Genomic DNA, 23,571 nt, shown 5'->3' with positions numbered 1-23,571 from the left:
ATCTTTCAGAATTTACTTCATTCAAATCTTAGCATTCAACTTTTAGCTTTCAGCATTCCCACGCAATTTCTCCTGTAATTGCACTTTGTCGAGTTATTACTAGCTACTGCCAAAAGCAAGATCAGTCGATAACCTCCAACTACTTGCCTCAGGCTAAAGTACTACACAGGACATTTGTGATCATGTCAATGCATCCTTTAAGTCAAACCTCTTCGTGTCTAATCTACCATACAAGATGTTTTAGTTATATCATATCCTCCTATGCTCATTTAGCAAATTATTTTTTTTAGCTCTAACAGCAGTCACCTGTGATCTGTAGGCTGCTGTGACTTCTCCTCATCACCTCCATCTTTATCCTCTATCCTATGTTCTTAGGCAAAGACAGAGACCTCATCAAAATTGACCTTTATATACTTGCTTTTGATGCTTCCTCGTAAATTGCCTTGGCATTTTAGTTTTTGCCAGTCGCAGTAATTGGCCTACTCAGTTAACGAGCAGGATTTCCGTGGGTGTGGATTAGGGGTGAAAGAGGGGCCAAGGGACTATGTGGAGGTGGTTTGCTGCGGAGCAGTACATCCGCATTCAACTCAGGTATTAAGGCATTAAAAGGAATAATTTCTTTCTTGATTTTGCTTTCAAGAAATCCAACTGCTTCTCCGTTTATTATGCAGTCATGCTCTCTGCTTAGATTTTTTTGGGAAATGTAGCCACTCCAGCCACAAACCACTGATGTCATCACACACAAGCTCTCACACACGCACCTTCCCCCGCTCTTACTTTCGCAACAAATCCGGCCTTATAGTATTTGCTTCTTTCACCCCGCCTCATCTTTTACTGTCATCCAGCCACCTGGCTCTTCGCTGGCTCAACACACAGGAGGCTTTCATGAAGAAGACTGAGAGCCATAGCATGTACTCAAACAGCAGGCCTTCTGTTTGATAGGCGCTCTGTGAAAAAAGCATTACCTTTCTGAGCAGGTGTCTTGACACAGAGAGCTGGTCATTTTCCGCAGGTCATAAAGCATAATTCCTCCAAGGGCTTGCTCGCTGGTGTTGTGCACGAAGCAACCAATGTAGCTCCCTACATGTATCAGAAATGTTTTTGATCAGTAATTAGATGACACACATTACACATTGAGCAAAATATGACTTTTCTTGCTTGAGAAATCAATGACTACAAATGGAGTTTACAGTCATTGCACATTTCTGAAGCCTGCTTGGTAATAGCTTAACAAAAAGTTAACTGGACAGACTCGGCAGTGGTATTTAACTGTTAGATGAGGGCTGTAGTCCTAACAATATTAACCCTTCATGGAGCACCCATTGAAGTACAAATAAAACTTGTTGAGAAATTTCTAGTTCAAGCAATTGTTTTGCAATAGTAAGTCTCATTAGTCGAGTGAAAACTATAATGAACCCCCCTTGTCCTTTACAACTACTACCACCAGTCTAACGATGGTACAGTGGAACCTCTAGTTACAAGCCACCAATTTTAAAAACTTTTCAAGTACAAACAACATTTTGGTAAAAAAAAAAAAAAAAAGGCCTCCAGTTAGATACATGTTTTGTTTTGCAAACCTTCTCAGCATAGGTGAGCGGACGGGTCAGACTAGCGTCTCGTGCTTTTTAAGTTAATTTAACCATCTCTAGCTCTGTACGTAAACTCATCGCCATAATTGTGCTGATTTTTTACTCAAATTAAAGCTAATTAAAGTTAAAGTACATTAAGCACTTGATTGTTTGGTAAAAATTCAAGAGATTTCTTTATTAGGCCATTTGTGTAGAAACACATAGGAAATTGTTGCGGCATTACAATGTGTACCCCAATCCCCACCAAACAGACAAAAGACATTAAAGACATTAGTGCGCGATTTCTTCAGTGATGAAGTATATTTTCCACTTATTATGTTGTACTGTATTTATTTTCAACCACACACACTAATTTAAATTTGAATATATATAGATAGATAGCCAGATAGATAGATAGATAGATAGATAGATAGATAGATAGATAGATAGATAGATAGATAGATAGATAGATAGATAGATAGATCTGTTTAGAAGGTGTAACTCATATTATGGTCGTAGGCTACTGGACTTTCAGCTAAAACTGTCTCCGCCGTAGCCTGATGCAGAAGTATATATATAATTTAATTTGGGGGCTGGAAGGAATGGATTGAATTTCCATATATTTTAATGGGAAAAGTTACCTTGCCCCCTCATTTGGGTCAAAAGTTTGAAACAAAAAAATAAAAGACAAACTGTAAAAAGAAAAAAAAAGATCTGAATCTGGAAAGAAAAAACTTTCTACTGAAAAGACCTCAAATATAAAAAATATATGGACGTGAAAAGTGAAAACAAAAAATTTATTCAAAAGAACGACCAAAGTGAATCAAAATTCATTTTGACCCGAAAAAATGTTTCACACACTTATTCTTATTTTATATACCATTTTTATATTCTGCAAAATTAAAGATCAACACAACAATTTTCAGTTTCAAGTTTTATTTTTTCAAATACAAAACTTTTGACGCAAATTTAACTCCATACTAACAAGCTTTAATTGGCGTCACCTTTTTCTAGCAGGTTTTAAAAATCGCACACAATAAGACCCTGCTATGAAGCTGACTTTCGTGTGCTCTTTGATGTTAATTGCCTTCAATTGATAAGGCAGCTGTGGCTATGTATGTAGTTTACCGCCACCAGAGAATGGGTGAGTACGTACGAAAAGTGCTATATAAATCTGATGCATTATTATTATTATTACTATTACAGTGTTCCCTCGCTATAACGTGGTTCACTTTTCGTGGTTTTGCTGTTATTACAGTAATGTACCTGTTTCATAAAATTTATGAAGGTTTGAACATTGAAAATATTTAAACAAGAGAAAAATGTGAGAAAATGTAAATGCCTTAATGAGAAAAGTGTATAAACTGTGTGGTGAGGGGTTTTAGAGCCTTAAAACATTTATAATAAATGTAAAATATAAAGTTACTATTTCGCGAATTTCATTTATTGCTGGTATTTTTTGGGACCTAACCCCAGCGGAAAACAGGGGAACACTGTATTATTATTATTATTATTATTTTCTCTTTTTAAAGCCAGCATGTGTTCCTGGTCACATATAGCCCTGGATTTTGTCACGGGGTTGCCGGCATCACAGGGGAAAATTTTCGAAGATAGCCCATTTCATCGCCCCCTTCCATCAGCCCTGGGTACCTAATCAAACATGTTTTAAGGATTCATGGACTACCTGTGGACATTTTGTCAGACCGCGGTCCCCAGTTTATTTTTGTTTATGTCTGGAAGAAGTTTTGCTCTGTCTTGGTCTCCACGGCCAGTTTGTGTTCCGGCTATCATCCCCAGACCAACGGATAGACCGAGCGGGCTAATCAGGACATGGAATCCGCCCTTCATTGCATCTGTCTCCGCCACCCCACATCCTGGTCGTCGCATCTCTCCTGGGTGGAGTACGCCCCCAACAACTCCCTGGTCTCCTCCGCTACGGGCCGCTCCCCATTCATGGCAGCTTACGGCTATCAGCCACCCTTGTTTCCCACCCAGGAACGCGAGATAGCCGTACCATCAGTCCAGCTTCACCTGAGGAGGGCCCATAGTGTTCGGCGGGAGACAAGGGCGGCATTGGTACGCACGGCGGCCAGAAACAAAGCCATCGCAGACCGACGGAAACTGCCTGCTCCTGACTACTGAAGACATTTAACATTTTCAATTTATATTTTTACTGTTTATGAATTTACTTATAAACATATATTGGACATATAACTGTGTATTGTAATGAATATAACTGTGATGATGTTGTTGTGAAGTATATTGGAACTTTTTCACTCCCTTCCAGCTGGTGAGATAGGAATGTGATGGGAGTCAAGTTCTCATGGAGATAACACTGTTGGGCTGAGGGAGTCTAGGTCTCATGGCATTACCTGTCTAATCATATATTTCCGGCTTGGACGGGGAACTGGAGTAAACATGTCAGTATATCACTTGTCTGTCTATTATAATTACTAACCCTTTGTCCAGCCTCAGAGGAGGAGTATGCTTTTTCATCTATAAAGAGACTGTGTGTTTTCATATTGGCACACTCGAGGCTTAACATCACCTTAGAATGTAAGCATTTTCTCTTGTGTCTTTTAGGAGTTCCTAAAATAAATTCTTTGCAAAGAAGGCTTCTTCATCAGATCTCATTTTTCAATTATTTTTGAACTCGCAAAGATTACACTTAATATAGTAATCAACTAATACCTTCACTACCAGCCAGGCCAGAAAGTGTGGTTGTCCACCCGTAACCTACATCTCGCCGGGGGTTCAATGAAGCTAGAGCTACGATTCCTCGGTCCCTTCAAGATCCTGTACTTGGTCAACCCCGTCTCCGTGAAACTTGAACTCTCCCCTACCATGAAGGTACACCCCGTATCCCATGTTTCCTTGATCAAGCCTGTTGCCTCCAGTCCTCCGAGTCCACCTGCAGCACCTCCTCCTCCTCTTCGAGTAGTGGATGGCGGCCCGGTTTACACGGTCAGAGAGATCCTGGACTCGAGACGTCGGGGCCGGGGGAGTGCAGTACCTGGTAGACTGGGAGGGTTACGGTCCGGAGGAAAGGCAGTGGATACCCCGCTCTTGGATTCTGGACCCGTCGCTGATTTGTGACTTCCACTCAGCTCATCCCTCCAAGCCAGATAGCCCGCCAGTGGGCGTTGGTTGGGGGGCACTGTCACGTTCCATGTGCCTGCAGGCTGTGCACTCAGTTGTGTTGTTGTTGTAATTCCAGTTTGAGCCTGACCTGCGGTGGTGCCCATGAGACTCTGCACAGCTTCTGCCCATCAGCAATTATGTCTTGGGTATTTAAGAGGCAGCTTCTATCCTGTTCATTGTCGGACTATTCGTTTGCTCATGCCTCAGTCCAAGATAGCCTAGACCTCGTTTGCAACCCCGACCTTAATCTTGCTTTCCCGTCTTGTTCTTGTAAATTCTTGAAGATTTTTGTTGTACTTTGCCTTATTGCCTTTGTACTGGCTCAAGTGTGTTTTCGGTTCCACATATGCGTTTTTTGTTATCAAATTGTCTATTTCCATTGCAAGCTCTTTCTGTTGAACTTTCTGCCTGTGTTCTGAGTTTTTGTTGTAAATAAATCCTTTTTGTAAATTCACTTACTTGTCCGTGTTTTTGGGATCCACTGAAACATTACAGAGAGGGAAGAATGGGTGGTAGGGGTGGGGGTGGGGTGAGAGTTTAAATTGCACTTGTTTTTGGTAAGCGATCATGTCAATGCATGACATTGCTTACATTTTGAACAATGAACATAACTACATCCATTCAAGTAAAACATTTCATAAATGTTTGCGTATTGACATTTAGAAAATTTGTTCATGTCAAAAATATTTGAGTCATTTTTTAAATTATTTTAAATTATGCAAGTAATTAACTAATTTGAAAATCAGGAGGATGAGAGTGCTGCAGATGCAAATGTTGAAGATGGCCTCATAACATCAAAATGTAGAAATAATTATTAACACATAAGATGTGGTCTTTAAATTTGGTGGGGAATTTTTTGGATAAAAAGCATTTTTAATTACCGGTAAGTGATTAATCAAAATTCTAAGATCTGGTTTAAACTAATTTTTCGTTTGACAGTTCAAGTTTTTTATACAGTAGCTTACTTCTGATTCTTGATCGATAATTGAACTATGGAATGGGAATACTACGGTAATATCAGTTTTTTTGTTTTTTACAGTGTACCGTAAACTGTGAACTATCCCAACGACCAATAATGACGTTGACTTCAATATTTAGCTTGACTTAGGTAGGGGCCAAGCTGCCTTTGTCTTGACAATGACACTGATAATTACGTCAAACAGTGCCAGTGCAGTCACTGCATCAACAGCTCCTCACAGTAATTAGAAAATCTGGAGTGTGTGTTGAAGCATGATATGTATGTAATGGTAACATTACATAGCTTATTTTTACCACAGCGGATAGAATGATGTATAATAGGCTGCGACAGACTATTGTGATGCGCTGGCAAGATTAAGATTCTTATAAAATGTCACACAAAATCGGCTTTTGTTGTACCCTTTTCTTTTCATAGCGGACGCATGAAAGTCGTCCTTTCCCGATATTGTGTGGCGTGAAATGTGTGTGTGTATTCTTCAGAAGACTTCATTTATATCTATCTCCTGGGGTGTGATGCTATCATATTTTTAGACTATATGCTTCGTGTTTTACTTATTCAAGAGCCATATGCTGTGAATAAATGATTTTCTTTCTTTGGGTGCCTGGAATGCATTCTGTGTTGACTTTTAAATTTATTTCAAAATCTCTCCCAAGAGTCCGTTTTCTAAGATGTTTTTGCTTTTAAGATTTCAAGGATACGACTGTTTGTGCTTCCATTTTTTTCTTTCTTACTACCAACATAAAACGAGATTGCTGCCAAGGGCCAAAAAGTGAATCTCAGAGGTGTTGCAGAAGATAAATGCGGGGAGAAAGCGTGTGGCAGAAAGGTGCACAGACAAGATGTGGAGCAAGCAGCAGAGCGTTGAATCTTTGGTGTCTACCATAGACTAGTAAATACAATTCTTGAATTGAATCTGCTAGAAAATACAAACCAGTCAGTAGTCTACAATAGGGTCTCAAAGCCCAGGTTGCACCAAATTAAAATTTTTGGGGGGGTGTGTTGTCAGAAGTTAGTTGGTATCGAAATAACAAATCTAATTTGTACCATTTTTAACACTGTTGTATTAGGGTAGTAACCCCAATGATAGGGAACTTGTTGAGCAAAGCAATCTGCATTTCTGTATTTGCTCTTAACAACCTAGTAGTAAATATGTTCATTGCATTGTTATGGGGGTTAATTCTTTCAATATTCACTGTGGTACATTTGTTGTTGAAATTAATTGCTGATTTACACTGTATCACTTTAATGTTGCACTATTTACATTAGGGAGCTGATGCATCTCTTGACATCCAGTACACGTGGTGTTGTATTTTTACCAGGATTCTGTCATCTGAGTTTTTGTCAAGGTTTTGGTTTCAGGAATTGTGATTTGGTCTTAATTTGAGTTTACTATCTGTTTTGTGTTGCAGTGTCTTCTGATGTGCATGTTTTGGGACTTTTCTTCCACCCTTTGACATGCATCTACTTTTACATAGTTGATCTGATTTTCATTTTCCAATTTTAATATATTACAGGAATTCACCCCATACAAGCTATGAGTTATTTTTTTCTCGAAAAATTCAGTTTTCCTAAAATGAAACCTTTTCAATAAAAATTCCCCATTCATTCTGAACGAGACATTCAACATACGAGATACACATCTACTTTCACATATTGATCCGATTCTCATCATTCCAATTTTTATATATTCCGGGAATTCACCCCATACAAGCTATTAGTTATTTCTTTCAAAAAATAAATTTTTCCTAAAATGAAACCTTTTCAATGACACGTTTAACAAAACAGATTCACATCATGTTCTCATTTCAAATTCAAAACATTCAGCACATTTAATTCACCTGCTAACCATTTTTAACATGGTAAAAGTTTTTACAGACAATTTTTTTTTATCACAAATTATTCTTTCAATATAATTCAATATCATTCCATATCAATTAGTCTTTTTACCCTGTACTTTATTTACTTAAAAAAGGAATACAAGAAAAACTATTGTGATGTGTCGCGTGCGTAAAACACGCATATATGACATGGCCGCTAATGACAACAAAGTCACTCACGAGGAGTTATTGCATCCCACGGTGGACATCAAAGGTGGAATTACTTCCTACAGCAAATAAGCACTTCTTTAAAAGTAGCACAGCCACGGAGAACTCGCCAAAGATTTGTATCCAGCCGAAAGCCGATGAAAGTAGCCAACTCATTCAGCCGGCCTGCTCATAGCGAGTCGAAGTTGGGGAACGTCTGCAAGTTGCATTATTACAGAGGCTCAAATAACCATTCAAGTCCCCATTTACATTGTTCACTCTGAAAATGTAATTTGTGAACGGTCCCTAACCTGGACTGTAAACATCCGAGTGACTTTTACTCTGCTAAACCAAGCTACATGTGTGCTATGCACACTGTTGCCCACATTAGAAAGAGGCCACCCCCTACCGCCCCACCCCCACATGGAATGCCATGAAACCTGACGTGCTGAGGATTTTACTGTAATCAGAATTGGCGCAGTAATTGGGATTGCCTTTTCTTGCCCATTACATCAGAAAACTCCCATTGAAATGAACGAAGGCGGCTTTCGTTTACGCACAGGATACGTCATCACGATCACGTGACCAGGATAATGGCGTTCACCACAGTATGGTCTTATTTTGATACTTAATCAAAAAAAGACAATTCAGGGAATAAGATGCCAGAGATATTTGCACTTTTACTCTTTGTACACAATGCCTAATCCAATACTGGAAAATGAGTTAAAAGTCTTGTGTTGCTTTAATTAAAAACATAAATAAAATCCTTTATAGAGAAAAATCTGAACTCCTTGTCTTGTCTGCTTCCCAACGGGAAGCAAACGGTGTTGGCTTGCGCGCCTTTGCACAGCTGGCCAACACTAGGATCTTGCCAACCTACCTACTCCTCAGCCAGGCCTCTTGTAATTTCCTCTCTGTCCTCATCATTTTGCTATTTGCCCTTCCATGTTTCTTTCTCCGCCACACATTCTGCTTGATCCCTGCACACTGACTATTCAGACTTTGAAGATTATGGCCCCAAATTATGTGATATAATTCCCAGGGGCATTGCTAATAACTTCAGAAGTGGGGGAACAAATTGAAAAAAAATTATCCAACTTTCCTTAGTACAATACCATCATCTTATCATTAGATTTTGATTTCTGCAATTTTGCCAGCGTGGTTTGCCTCGTCCAAGGCAGTTTATCAAATCAAATCATCAAATCAAACTTTATTTACAAAGCACTATACATTAAAATGCAATTTAAGGTGCTGAACAATTAAAACAGCCATAGTACAATAAAAAGATAACCCATCCCTCCCCCCAACATCCCCATGATCATACACACACACACACACACACTCACACAGGTTTATATGGTTGGTGGGGACCTACGTCTTGTGACAACTTATTTATCACTTGTGGGGACCACCCTTTCTACAAGTTATGAAGGTATGAAAAAAATCAGGTATACTCACTATGGCTTTGTTACTTATACACAACTTCAAATAGCACAATTGATAAAGCAATTGCTAGACCATGTCACCTGGGGACTTGGAAAAAAATATTTTACATGGTGGATGGGGACCTATTTTTAATATTTGTAAATTCTAAATGTATTTACATAATTCACACAAGGTCTCCAATAAGTACATGTGATTAATGGGGACCTGGCACAAGATGTATTACCAATGACCAATGGTAAGCATCTGAACAAAACAGTCAAATGAACATCAATGAATGTGAATATTGAGAGTTGAAACTGTCTAATTTTATAATTTTTTTTGCTAAATGGAGTGCCAACATATATATTATACAAAGTATTTTTTCTTCCTCTTTTTTTTTAACCTGTGACCAGAAAAATCCTGCTTCTGAGGAATGAAGACGCCTCTGTCTTGTTCTTGGGCTTCCAATAAAAGAACCGGACAATTTCCTAACCATATCACTTTTTTTTTTAATTTAGTCAGTGCCACTGAATAATGTGTGATGAACAAACAGGGTTCTTCTGCTTCACTGTCACAGGGATCCTCTTCTATTCTGTCAAATTCCATCATAACGTGCCGTGGTAGAATCACAGATAGGGGAACTCATGGCATCAAAATGAAGAGGTTTTATTCTTGAGGTTACTTTGTGTTTGATGCTAGCCTCACTTTCACCATCACTTTTGGAGGTGGTATCAGGGATGAAATCATCTCCACTCGACGTAGAATAAAATAGTTCATCTGAATCTTCAGGAACGATGTCTTTCATCTGAAATAAATTCAAATACTGTTACAATTGTGTAAATAGAATGAAATTGAAAATAAAAAAGTCACATAATCTCTAAGTATTTCTGAAAAAAATGTAAGTAGTAGTAGCAGCAGTATATCACATGAATACAGGGAATGCGCAAAAAGTGTTTCCATTTCCACTTTTTTGCGATATTTGAGAGTGTTTTTAAAAATCATGTGTTTCTATTACCATCTTGCTTTTGCGCAAAACTGAGGGTAATGAGAACGCACCTAGCATCATGAAATTGCTAAAAGTGTTTTTGTTTACATCTAGAGTGCATCATCAGTGTCTTGTTTTAATTGCTTATTTATCATCGATTCTCTTTATTGGTAGACCGGCAATCACTGTTAAAAAAATAAAAATAAACTTAAAATGTTTGAACATTTTATAATTATGGGAATTTGGTCCTCTTTCAGGTACCAATGACTAAAACATTTTAAAAATGATTTAGGGTGAGAAAAGATAGGGAATTAATTTGGTGATATTTGGTAATATAATACAATAACAGATGACTGATGGTTCAAATGCATTTCCAATAAGTGGAAAACAATACACCTTTTTAATCTAGTTTGTTTTTCACCACATGATGGATAAACTTACAAAGACACTTTTAGTTTGTCTCAATCTTGGTACAAAATCCGCAGATAGGTCGCTGTGTCTCACTGTCAAAGTCTGCAAACTAAAAGTAAAAATATAAGTAAGTAAATATTTGCCATCAAACATTTAAAACGGAAAGGTGAAATTAGACAAATGGTTTAGCAATCCAACACCCCTGCCTGCTCTGGCTGTCATACTGTACATTGTGACTCAAACAGAATGTGGGGACATTACATAAGTTCCTTATGGAGACCACATAAAAACATTTTACACATTTTCCCTCACACACACTTAGCTAAAGTACTGCGGTAAAGCTAGCTGCCTCTTCTTTTTATGGAGTCAAGCCAGCCGCTCTTCATTTCAAGTTCGCCCTTTCAGTTTGCCCTTTTCTAGGATTTACAGTAGTCAGCGCAAAGCGACGCTGGCGCGGAGAACGACATCCGGTTTTTAAAATAAAAGTCAGATTTTCAAAATAAAATGTTACTGACAAGCAGTATAAAAGATTATTTATTTTCCTTTTTTGAATGGAAAACAGTTTATTCGGTATAGTACATCACTAATTCACATTTCATTGGGTATGCACTATTTTGGGGTAAATAGGTTCCATGACCTGGTATTGAGCTAGAACGTTGATATGTACAGTATTAAGTTCATTGAAAATGAGAGAAAGGTTGAAATTGAGAAAAAAAGAGGTGTGCATCATCCAGTCGACATGCCACTATGATGCAGCACTGATTTGGGGTCAATAGGTCACATGACCTGGACGCTATTGAGCAAAACTGCTAATCTTTGCAGGAAAAAATTCATTAAAAATAAGAGGAGATCTCCATCCATCCATCCATCATCTGCCATTTATCCGGGGTCAGGTCGTGGGGGCAGCAGCTTTAGCAGGCAAGCCCAGACTTCCCTCTCCCCAGCCACTTCAACCAGCTCCTCTGACGGGATCCCAAGGCGTTCCCAGGCCAGCCGAGAGACATAGTCTCTCCAGCGTGTCCTGGGTCATCCCCGGGGCCTCCCGCCGTTGGGACATGCCCCGAACACCTCTCCAGGGTAGCGTCCAGGGGGCATCCGAACCAGATGCCCGAGTCACCTCAACTTGTTCCTCTCAACGCGGAGGAGTTGCGGTGACAAATTAAAATTAATTGAAATAGTCTGCTAACACTAACATTCTGAATGCATAGTGTGAAATTGTCTATGCACAGATATGGAGGTACTAAATTACATGAACATTACGTGATGGATATGAATATACCTGTTGGACATTGCTTGCACCAGCAGCGTCAACACAAGGCCCTTGTAAAGCAATGTCAGCTGCTGTAGTGTTGGTCATCTGCAATACACTTAAAAAAACAACAATTTAGAATGTAACAAACCAACAGTCAACCTCAAATAAACTAAATACGGTATAGATGCACAAAACCCAGAGAGAAGAACTTCATGGTAAACGTTCTTCTCTAACTTGTCAAACTGTGTTTTCATACATCTTAAAATCATTGTGGGGACATTTATTGACATACTGTTTCAGTTTCTCATGGGGACCAGATGGCCAGCAGTTTGACTTTCCAAACCGTTATTACCCAGACACCTTTACACTTTCATGCTGAAAGATGAAAGTGTGAGGTGGGGACACCATGAGTGTCCAGAAAAGACTAATAACTAAGCAAAATAATAATCCTAGTGAGCAATTAAATCTACGTAAAAATAGTCTGCTAACACTAACATTCTGAATGCATTGTGTATAATTGCCTACTGTTTTCAGAAAAGGGATGCCGTCAGTGCCAGCCGATTTAAGCATTTTGACTGATATTTTAAGATCCACAGAAAATTTTGTGTTTGGACTATGGAAACACACATACTACCAAATCAAAGATTGGACTCTCATCTTTCATCTGAAAAAAAAGTTTGTTTCTACCTTATTCCGTTTTTCAGTAATCAACAATAGAAAATGGTTAGTTTCACCCAAATGCTCTGTTTTGAAACAAAAAACGGAGAAATCAAGCTTTTTTGAAACGATATTATTTCATGCACTCTAGTGAATTTGAGACCTTTTTTTTCCATGAATGATGCCACAAACACCTAAACAGTGCTTTACTTCTGTAAAACACTATCGCCAACAATGAAAAAGTGTTTTTTGATAGCAAAATACGTTTATTCACATTGTTGACATTTAACATTTTCAATTTATATTTTTACTGTTTTTGAATTTACTTATAGGTATATAGATGCCATATAACTATGTGTAGTTAAATGAATAACACTGTGATAATGATTTTGTGAAATATATTGGAACCTCTCACTCCCTGCCAGCTCTTGAGATAAGAATGTGTATGTTTTAAAAGTTGTCAAGTTCTCACGTCATTAGTCATTTGGTCGTAAAAACTGAAGGTCCAAGGTCAAAGCCTGTCTACATCATTTCTCCGAGGCTGGTGGGGAGCTGAGATAATGGTATCAGTATCATCATGTCTGCTTATTAAGAACACTAATTCTTTGTCAAGTCTAAGGGGGGGGGGGGGGGGGGAATCTTTTGTACTAGTATAAAGTGACTGTGTGTTTCCATATTCGACACACTGGAAGCTTAACATCACCTTTCGAATGTAAGCTTTTTTCCTGTGTCTTAAGAGCTCTTAATAAACTCCTTGCAAGGAAAACTTTTTCATACGATCTCAATTCTGATTTATTTGAACACGCAAAAGATTACACTTAATAAAGTAATCAAATAATGCCTTCAACATTCAACAGTGTAACAATTTGACAAAACAATTTGGCAAACTATTTACAAATGTGTGCAACCGTGGTACTATTTACAATTGTGTGGATGTTTCAAATACAGTTTTTCTTTTTGTAACACTCCCCTGCGTGCAAGGCGACGCAGCAGGATTTGCACAACAGATTAGTTTCACTGCGATGGCCCCTTAGCGTGCAGACGCTACACTTTCTTGCTGGCTTTTTTTCCCGGGGAATAGCAAGTATATAGTGCAGTGTGTGTTTGGCCATGTTGCCATCAAGTCTACTCTCAGGATCATGATACGGTGACGTTACGGTGGTGTTACGTATGGCTTCCTCATGTCCTTCAGTTCCTATACCGGGTGGTTGATCCATCTTATCCGCTCCATTCATGGTGGCATCCTAGTCCATAACCAGTGTCTTCTCCGTGATCAGACTGTACCCACTCCTCCGATGAATATGCATTGGACTTGGGGCACTCTTCGTCGTCCGATTGAACGTCCGCCTGAGCGTGCTCGGTTGTGCTCCGCGTTTTCCGGCGTTAGCATCGCTAGCCGGTGAGGCTTTATGACGTGATCATAGCCGTCGCGTCAACGCTTCCAACTTCGGCTTCAACCTTGGAGTCACTATCATCATCGTCGTCATCAATGTGCTCTTTAGCATTGGTCGATGCTTTTCGTCTTTGAAAAAAATGCTCAAGCGTGAGCTGCTTGCAACCGGTCGCCATTATGGCTTCCTCAGCCATTGTCCCCTCAACACTCTAGCTCCGCCTCACGTCTTCTACTGACGCCTACCCAGTCATGTCCAAAGAGTCATCGCTGCCATCTAGGGGCCAAAAATAGGCATTATACTAACTAGATCTGCTTGATACTTTCAGCACAGCTGGCCAAGGCTTTCCTCCACCCATTTCCAAAAAAAAAAAAAACTTGGTGAACGTCTTTTAACGTCTTTGGCACTCCTCCGTAGGTTTTTACTAAACGTCATTTAACGTTTTTGGCAGTAAAAGAGTTAATACCCTAACCTGTTGCATCCCATCTCTATCTCTTTGCCTTGCCAACCTGTATAAATCAGTCCCTCCCTCCTTACTGTCCAACCTAGCATACAAGTCATCATTAGCTCCTTTTTTGGCCTTTGCCACTTCTACTTTCACCTTGCGCTGCATTTCCCTGTACTCCTGTCTACTTTCTTCAGTCCTCTCAGTGTCCCACTTCTTCTTCGCCAACCTCTTTCTCTGTATCCACTTCTGCACCTCCTCATTCCATGATGGGACACTGACTTGCTAAGAAGAATTAACAGTAGTAAATGTCAACTTTTTAAAAACTTATCATGGTGCATCAAATATTCTATATTTTGATTAAAAAAGTAATATACTTGTGTTGAATGAAAGAAAGAGCTGTTTATATTTACCCAAATATTCCATCCATCGATCCATCCGACCATTTTCTTAACCGCTAATTCCTCACAAGGGTCGCAGAGGAGCTGGAGCCTATCCCAGCTGGCATCGGGCAGTATGCAGAGTCCATCCTGAACTGGTCGCCAGTCAATCACAGGGCACACAGAGACGAACAACCATCCACACTCACAATTACACCTATGGACAATTCAGAGTGCCCAGTTAACCTGCCATGCATGTCTTTAGAATGTGGGAGGAGAACGGAGTACCTGGAGAAGACACACGCAGGCACAGGTAGAACTTGCAAACTCCACTCAGGAAGGCCAAAGCAGGGACTCAATGCAAATATTACAAAATAGGACAAAAATAGCAGCATACATAAATTTTTTTATTGGGTACTCACGATTGAAAATGGGGGGATAAAAATCCATGATAGAGTGAATCCGCAATAATGGAACCACGAAGTAGCGAGGGACCACTGTATTCACAATAGTCCAACATGTTATATCTTGGTATAAAATAGGTGAAAAATTAAGTCTTACCACAATGTTTTCCCTCTCCACTTGAATGCAAACATAAACATAGCACATAATGGGTGGTAAACTTTTCTTCTGCGCTGGTATTCAGCATCATCTATCATATCGCCCCTATACTCAGTAACAAATTGTCCTATGCTTATTTCACCCTTTGCAAATACAACACATCCTGTAAAAGACAGCAACAATGCTTTTTGGAAAACAGGCAAAGAAATCCTGCCATCCGTCCATTCTACCATTATTGGTAGGTCCATTTTAAAGTGTAAAAAACAACATACAGAATAAAATTATTGTTCTGTAATGCTGCCACTATTGCACTCATTTGTTCGGTTTGACTTAATCTTTGATTTAAATACAGGGTGTAAAGTAAGAAAAATGTCTGTGCCTGAAATCAATTGTCACCACAAAGTCGTGCTGAGCAAGGAATGCGATGTATTTTGTGGATTTTGTTGTTGCATATTAGGGCTTTTTAAAACGATTATTTTTGCTAGTCGATTAATCACCAACAGTAGTCACGATTATTCGACTAATCGGAACATATCCTCGTTGTCCTATGAAAAACACCTATGTCTATTTTTTTACGTTATTGGGATGTCTGCATTTAGTTCCATCCCATAAATGTAAAAATGACAAAAATGGACATAGGTGTTTTCATAGGACAGTGACGATATGTAAAAAGCAGCCTATTGCACAAACAAGTGGCTGCTCTTTTTAAAACCATCAGTTTAAAATTTGAATTCTTTAAAAGTATGTACAAATGAATAATGACGACAATTAATATTATAATACATTAAACTGATTAGATTTTGCATCTTGTACCATAATTTCTGACATTTTATAAAGGATAGAGCAACTTCAGTTGATGGTGGTACTGTGGCTTTGGATATTATTATTATTTTGTTATAAATCTTTGGTGTGTTTTAACCAATGTATTTAACCCAAAACTATGCAGAGAAGCAATACTATGAAACTATTTATAAATACAAAATGAATACTTATAAATATATTTCACTCTTCTTGGGGACTAAGCCTTTTTTTTAATGTAGGCCTAGAAGGTAGTGAAATCAGATGAGCAAAATTAGGAAAATACACTGTGCTGACCACAACTGAAATGAATACTTGTATTGTTTTTAATTTTGTTTTATTTAACCTTTATCCAAAATGTTTTGTTTTGCTCCACTAGTATATGTAATTTAAAAGTAGTATATTCATCTACACAAACAAAATGTTGAAAAAAATGAAATGAAAAAACAAAGAAATCATTCAGGATTAGGAGGAACTCCTTTTTTATTTTTTTGGCAATGTATGGTATATTATAACGAACTATTTTGTGTTTTATTATCTGTTGCCGTTGAGGGCTTGTGGCAATGCTGCCGTGTTCTTTTGACTGTTGCGATTTACGAGTGGAAAGAGAGAGAGAGAGAGACAGCTATGAGGCAGCGCGTTCGATGTCAATACATTCAATGTCAATGCGTTTGGTGGCATACAAAAACTGTTTTGGTTATTAATAAAAACGAGTTTGTTGACTAAAGCCTCCGTAATCCATAATAGACCTAACAAATAGGTTGTGCCATGAAAGGGGGGCTTAACTCATATTAAATATTTTGGGTGAAATGCGCCTGAAGTTTCAGGTTCTGTTGTTAACACGATTAGCCATGACACTCCACTACCCATGATGCTTTTGTTTCCATCGCGGATGACCCGGATGACCAATACTGCACACGTGGGTCACAGACATGGCATCCAGCCCCGGAAGAAGTGCGAGACGAGGCAGTTTTCTCAGAGCGCCAAATAAATAAATACATAAATAAACAAGTTGTCGACTATTAATTGTTCATGATTTTGATCGTCAACGTCATTGTGACTAGTCGACTAATCTTGGCAACCCATTTGCATATACGGTCACTCAAAGCCGCGGACCACGGTGGCAGATGTGGTTGTACATCCTGGTGTTGTGCCAATGTAGTTGCTCCCCCAAATATTCGTATCACTCGGGCAACATGCGCTTATTGCATGACATTGTGTGAAAGCCCTGCCCGCTGGCTGGGTTTACTTGTGCTGTTTCCGACTGATCTGTGATGTTGCGTAGTGTAAAACCTATATATATATATATATATATATATATATATATATATATATATATATATATATATATATATATATACAGTGAGGAAAATAAGTATTTCACCCCCTGGTGATTTTGTGAGTTTGACCCTTTACAAAGAAAGGAACGGTCTATAATTTTCATGGTAGGTTCATCTTAACAGTGAGAGACAGAATATTAAAAAAAATCCCAGGAAATCACATTATATTAATTTTAAACATTTATTTGTCTTTTATTGAGGAAAATAAGTATTTCACCCCCTAGCAAAACATGACTCAGTACTTGGTGGAGAAACCCTTGTTGGCAAGCACAGCGGTCAGACGTTTCTTGTAGTTGGTCACCAAGTTTGCGCAGATCCCAGGAGGGATTGTGGCCCACTCCTCTTTGCAGATCCTCTCCAAATCCTGAAGATTTCGAGGCTGTTGCTTGGCAACTCGAAGCTTCAGCTCCCTCCACAAGTTCTCTATAGGATTAAGGTCTAGAGACTGACTAGGCCACTCCATAACCTTAATGTGCTTCTTCTTGAGCCACTCCTTTGTTGCCTTTGCTGTATGTTTTGGGTCATTGTCATGCTGAAACACCCATCCACGACCCATTTTCAATATCCTGGCTGAGGGAAGGAGGTTCTCACCCAAGATTTCCCGGTACATGGCCCCATTCATCCTCCCCTCGATCCGGTGAAGTCGTCCTGTACCCTTAGCAGAGAAACAGCCCCAAAACATAATGTTTCCACCACCATGCTTGACGGTGGGGATGGTGTTCTTGGGGTCAAAGTCAGCTTTTTTCGCCCTCCAAACACGGCGAGTCGAGTTGATGCCAAAGAGCTCGATTTTAGTCTCATCTGACCACAGCACTTTCTCCCAAGCCTCCTCTGAATCATCCAGGTGCTCATTGGCAAACTTCAGACGGGCCTGTACATGTGCCTTCTTGAGCAGGGGGACCTTGCGGGCACTACAGGATTTCAATCCATTACGGCGTAGTGTGTTACCAATGGTCATCTTGGTGACTGTGGTCCCAGCTGCCTTGATATCATCAACAAGCTCCTGCCGTGTAGTTCTGGGTTGTTTCCTCACCTTTCTCATGATCCGGTTCACTCCACGAGGTGAGATCTTGCGTGGAGCACCAGACCGAGGGAGATTGATGGTCAATTGGTTTGTCTTCCATTTTCTAACTATCGCACCAACAGTTGACTCCTTTTCACCCAGCTGCTTGCTAATGGTCTTGTAGCCCATTCCAGCCTTGTGCAGGTCTACAATCTTGTCCCTGACGTCCTTAGACAGCTCTTTGGTCTTGCCCATTGTGGAGAGGTTGGAATCTGATGCATTGATTGATTCTGTGAACAGGTGTGTTTTTATACAGGTAACGGGAACTTAATTAGGAATACCAATTAAGTAAGAGGACTAATGTGTGTGCCTCCTGGTCACATGACCGGTCTGTGGGAGCCAGAATTCTTGCTGGTTGGTAGGGGGTGAAATACTTATTTTCCTCAATAAAAGACAAATAAATGTTTAAAATTAATATAATGTGATTTCCTGGGATTTTTTTTAATATTCTGTCTCTCACTGTTAAGATGAACCTACCATGAAAATTATAGACCGTTCCTTTCTTTGTAAAGGGTCAAACTCACAAAATCACCAGGGGGTGAAATACTTATTTTCCTCACTGTATATATATATATATGTTTCTTTATGTCAATATTTGTATACTTCTGAATAGTTTAGTTGCCTTGTATCCCTTAAAAATAAAATAAAATGTTTTTTTAAGCCACAGCCTCACCACCTACCCCTACCCTATACCAGGAAAAAGTTCCCCACGGGGAAAATAAAAGTATATCGTATCGTATCGTAACCTCTCGATTATCTGACAATGATGTCATGGGTCCCCATCACAACATCCTTAAATGATTTGTATGATGACTAGTTTACAAACTGACTCAGAAACTGCAAAACTAACCTCAGGTTTTACATTTGATGCTCATTTGATAATAAATGTACATGTTTGTTTTATGCCCAGTATATTCCGTATCATGTAATTATAACCCAACATATTACATTAAACAACACCTTACCTTTCACTGTATTGATGTATTTCACGTCCAATTCGTCTGTTTTGTCAGTCCTTGAAGTAATGTGACAAATGGCATATTGAAGGGGGCTGACCCTTGGTGACATTTCAAACTTAAGAGAGAGAAAAAGAGTTTGCATTCTGTTCAGTCAGAATTCACACTACTAAATATTAGTGTTTCATAAACAGTGCTAATGTATAATAATATCTCTGCTCCTCTCACCTTCCCAAAGCAATTAGTTAGTTGAAAGATTTCGTTTTTTTTCATAAACTCCATTAGAATTATACAGTATTTGGTCTTAATGTGAAAATACAGAATATCTAATTCCTCAATTAGCTCCTCTAATAATTTGAACAATAGCTATAGAAAGATGTTATCTGGACCGTGTGACTAAATTTTAATCTTTGAATACTGTGTGTTTTGGGGTTTTTTTTGGTTTAAAAAAAATTCTCAGTTAGTTCCTCTAATTTAAATTGTTATAGATAGTTAACCTGTTATCTGTTAAAAACAAGTGATTTATATGGAGTACTCTCTAAAATAATTACAGCAATCTACTGGTATATTGTGAAAATGTAGTTAAACATGAGGCTGCAATCGTCCTTAAAAACACACATTAGCAAGTGAAAGCATGCTACTATATGTTTGTGTTAGTGTATGTTTAACTGCGCCTGCGCCTAATAGTGCGGTGCGCCTCATGTGTGTGTTAAATAAATAGCACCAGTAACTGCCTTATGGTCATGAATATACAGTAATTGTTCATTCATAATAAACTGCTTACCTTGTGTTTCGCTTGAGCCTCTTTGGCTACCATTGTTAACTCTTGCTGGCCTCTTCTGATGATTACTCTTGTGGAAATTCGGATGACTACCTGTTATACTCTTTTGATGTGAAAATCCCCTCCATGTGGGGACCAGGAAGTGGGCAGGCATATGCAAATTGTGTGTGAAGCAGTGAGTGTAATGCCACCAAAAACAATGTGGGGGCGCTACTGAGCACAATTAACACACACTAAATGATGAAAAAATCAGGCATTATGAGCCAATGCTAAAAATTCCATTGGCTGCGTTCACGCTGCAGCTCAATTCCGATTTTTTTCTAAAAAGTAATGGGCCTAAAATTGAACCTTGGGGAACCCCACATTTAATAAATTCCATGGGTTCCAGAGGAACATGTATCCATACTTACAAAGAATCGATCTGTGAGATGGGAATAAAGCCAGTCAAAAGCAGTACCAGAGATGCCCACCAGGGTTCTAAGTCTGTTTAATAAAATGTGGTGATCTACCGTATCAAAAGCAGCACTTAAATCTAGTAGCACCAAGACTGTAATCATTTTCAGTTCTCCATCACCCCTGATAACATTTAAAATCTTTAAAAGGGCAGTCTCGGTACTATGGTTCATCCTAAAACCAGACTGATATTTCTCTAAAATATATTATAATATATTAAAAATAAATATATATAATATATTTGTATCTAAAAAATAATGTAATTGCATAAAAAAAAACGGATAAAAACAAAACAAAAAACAGTGTGTTGGATACAGGTTAGTAATAATTGAAAACTGCTGGGGTCCAAATTGCTCTTCTTCAGAAGGGGCTTCACCACCACTGTTTTAAAGGTGGCAGGAAAGACACCCGTCTCAATTGACTATATTTAAAATTTGTTCCTCAAAAAATCCATAAAATGTCTTTAAAAGTGATGTGGGAATTGCATCTAAAAGGCAGGTTGTTGGGTTGACCTGGGAGAAAACTTGACCAAGTTTCCTTGCATCAACCAGGGCAAAACTTTCCAGTGTTTCTGCAAGTAAAAGTGATTGTCCAGGTTTATTAAAACTTGTATTTTGATGAGCTAAAAGACTGGACCTAATGCCATCAATTTTACTTCTGAAGTGGTCTACAAAGTCTTTACAGAGAGCTTTTGTTGGAGTCTGTGTTGGCTTTTTAAAATCAGGATTGGTTAAAAGATCAAAGGTGGCGAAAAAATATATATATATTTTTTAATTAACTGCGATTAGATTTGAGAAATATTATGTTCTTGCCTGTTTGACTGTTTTATTGTAGGATTTGAGTTGTTTGTGTATTATTTCATAGTGAACTGAAAGTTAAGTTTTTCTGAGACCATACAACTCCTTGGGGTCAGCATCCTGACCATCTGCCTGAAAGACTTCAAAGATACCTGTTACCTTTATTTTCCTACTGTTTGTCCCTGCACTTGGATGCTCTTATCTTTTGCTTCCACTACAGCTTGATGGACCGCCATGTGACAGATCCAAAGGAGAAATTCAAGATTAATTAGTTTTTCTCCATCAGGCAATGTATATCTTGTGTGGTGAATGTTTTTTTTTTTTAAAGAGGCATGATTTAAGTTTGAGTTTTTGCAGATTTGTTGACCCCTCTAGCAAAAGGTTAAATGGAACCCAGCGATGTGCACGCGCCCAGAGTGCCGAGATGTTAGTCCGTGTGCGATAGCTTTATTGTGCATTGCTCATCATAATTAGACCCTATCGCATTTTTCGTGGTCGGTGGACGCAGGGGAGAATTTTCTCTCCAAGGTCGCCTCCGGGGACAACTTCCGTTGCATGTCGCCAAAGTATCGGCCCGATGATCAAACAAAAAGAGCCACCAGGAGGCCGACGGTCGCACTGCAGTCTTGGTTTATTATTATTTTGACACACTTTTATATCCCCTGTCGCGCACACTTGTCTTTTTCCACACTCACATCCACAAACTCCCAATACTTCCGCCTTCCTAATGCTACATCGGAGAGAGCCTGATGTCATGCTTTTGTAGACAGAAAAAAAAGTTTCGTACACAACACCTTTATCATTATTTCACTCTTCAGGAAAATAGGGACAAGAACCATTGTGCCACAATAGTGCTTCCCGACCATTATACATTTAAAACGTATGGGTGAAAAATATGGTTATTTTGACACTCAAACTTATATCATGCCCCTTTAAAGTGAGTAGTAAAAATGTCTCTATTCATCCATTTTATACACTGAGTAACTCACTGCTATTGCATCAGGGCTTTGACAAAGATGTATTTTTATTCCATGTATTTGTCCTATCGAGCCAATTTTTGCCACGTCTTTTAGACACGTATTACAAACATCTTTGAAAGAAGAGAAATTACAAAATAACTAACCTTGGGAACCATGGAGTTGATGGTGTTAGAAAACAAATTCAATTCAGTTTATTTGTTATAGTGCAGAGTCATTGCATAATATGTCTCAAGTCTTCTTTGTGGTGGAGCAAGGGTTGCAGCACCCCAGACGAATCAAGAGTCTTCATACCTGCCTGCAGCTATGAGTAACAGGGACGGTTGAACCAAGCGCACAGTGGAGAGCAAACCAGTTAGGGGAGGGAGGAGTGAAACAGGTGATGCTGTCGTGTTGTAACTCTGAAATTCAGATTTTGTTTCCTTTTTTGCAAGTAATCAAAAATATTATTACTATTAATAATAATAATAATATTATTACTACTATTCTTCCTACAGTATATGTTTTTTCTTTTGAATTCCAGGACCGTGCTCCTCACACACTGTCAAACATGACAATGAGAGCAACCACTTTGGCAACAGAGACTCTTCAATGAAAAAAAAATCCTGTAACACCAGCAGCTGCTGCATTCAAGAATTACAGATATACTGGTGAAGGAAGCATCCTGCAATCTTGCATGTTGATGCATGAACCTAGATTAGAGTGCTACCCCACCAACCCACCCAGCAGCTGCTTCAATCAAAATGAAGAAGCTAAGGCATTTGCAGCTGGCCTTAATGGAGGGAAGCGGCCCAAACTCTCGGACTGAATAAAAATGAGTGTGCTTGGGTCTGACACTGGGCTGCCTTCTTAAACGCTAAGACAGATGGCAGAGCTGGATATGACTCTTCCCCGGCAGGATTGGATAAAGAAGACTAATGACATGACCAAGCACCAACCAATGCACCAACCGACACTCACTTCTTTGCTGTTGACCGTGTTTCTAATATTTAAGGGTTGGCAGGGTTCTGACTTTAAAGTGAAAATTCTAACTTTATCCTCAGAATTCTGACTTTAAAGTGAAAATTCTGACTTCATTTTTTTCCAGACTTTTAAGTGAGAATTCCGACTTTAATCTCAAAATTCTGACTTTAATCTCAGAATTCTCACTTTATCCCTTTAAACTCTGAATTCTGACTTTAAAGTAA

General features: G+C 38.9%; 1 protein-coding gene across 1 annotated transcript in view; it reads right to left on the bottom strand.

The window, feature by feature from the left end:
• wscd1b (WSC domain containing 1b) overlaps positions 1 to 23,571 on the bottom strand; it is a 64,390-nt gene that overhangs the window by 32,228 nt on the left and 8,591 nt on the right. Inside the window, exon 4 of the mRNA XM_077547588.1 lies at positions 966 to 1,080. Coding sequence (XP_077403714.1) covers positions 966 to 1,080 — 115 coding nt within the window. The remainder of the gene's footprint in view (positions 1 to 965; positions 1,081 to 23,571) is intronic.

This window comes from Vanacampus margaritifer, chromosome 16 (assembly GCF_051991255.1).
Source record: "Vanacampus margaritifer isolate UIUO_Vmar chromosome 16, RoL_Vmar_1.0, whole genome shotgun sequence".
Taxonomy (NCBI): Eukaryota; Metazoa; Chordata; class Actinopteri; order Syngnathiformes; family Syngnathidae; genus Vanacampus; species Vanacampus margaritifer.
Note: the sequence above shows the minus strand (reverse complement) of the source record. Positions and strands in the feature narration are given on the sequence as shown.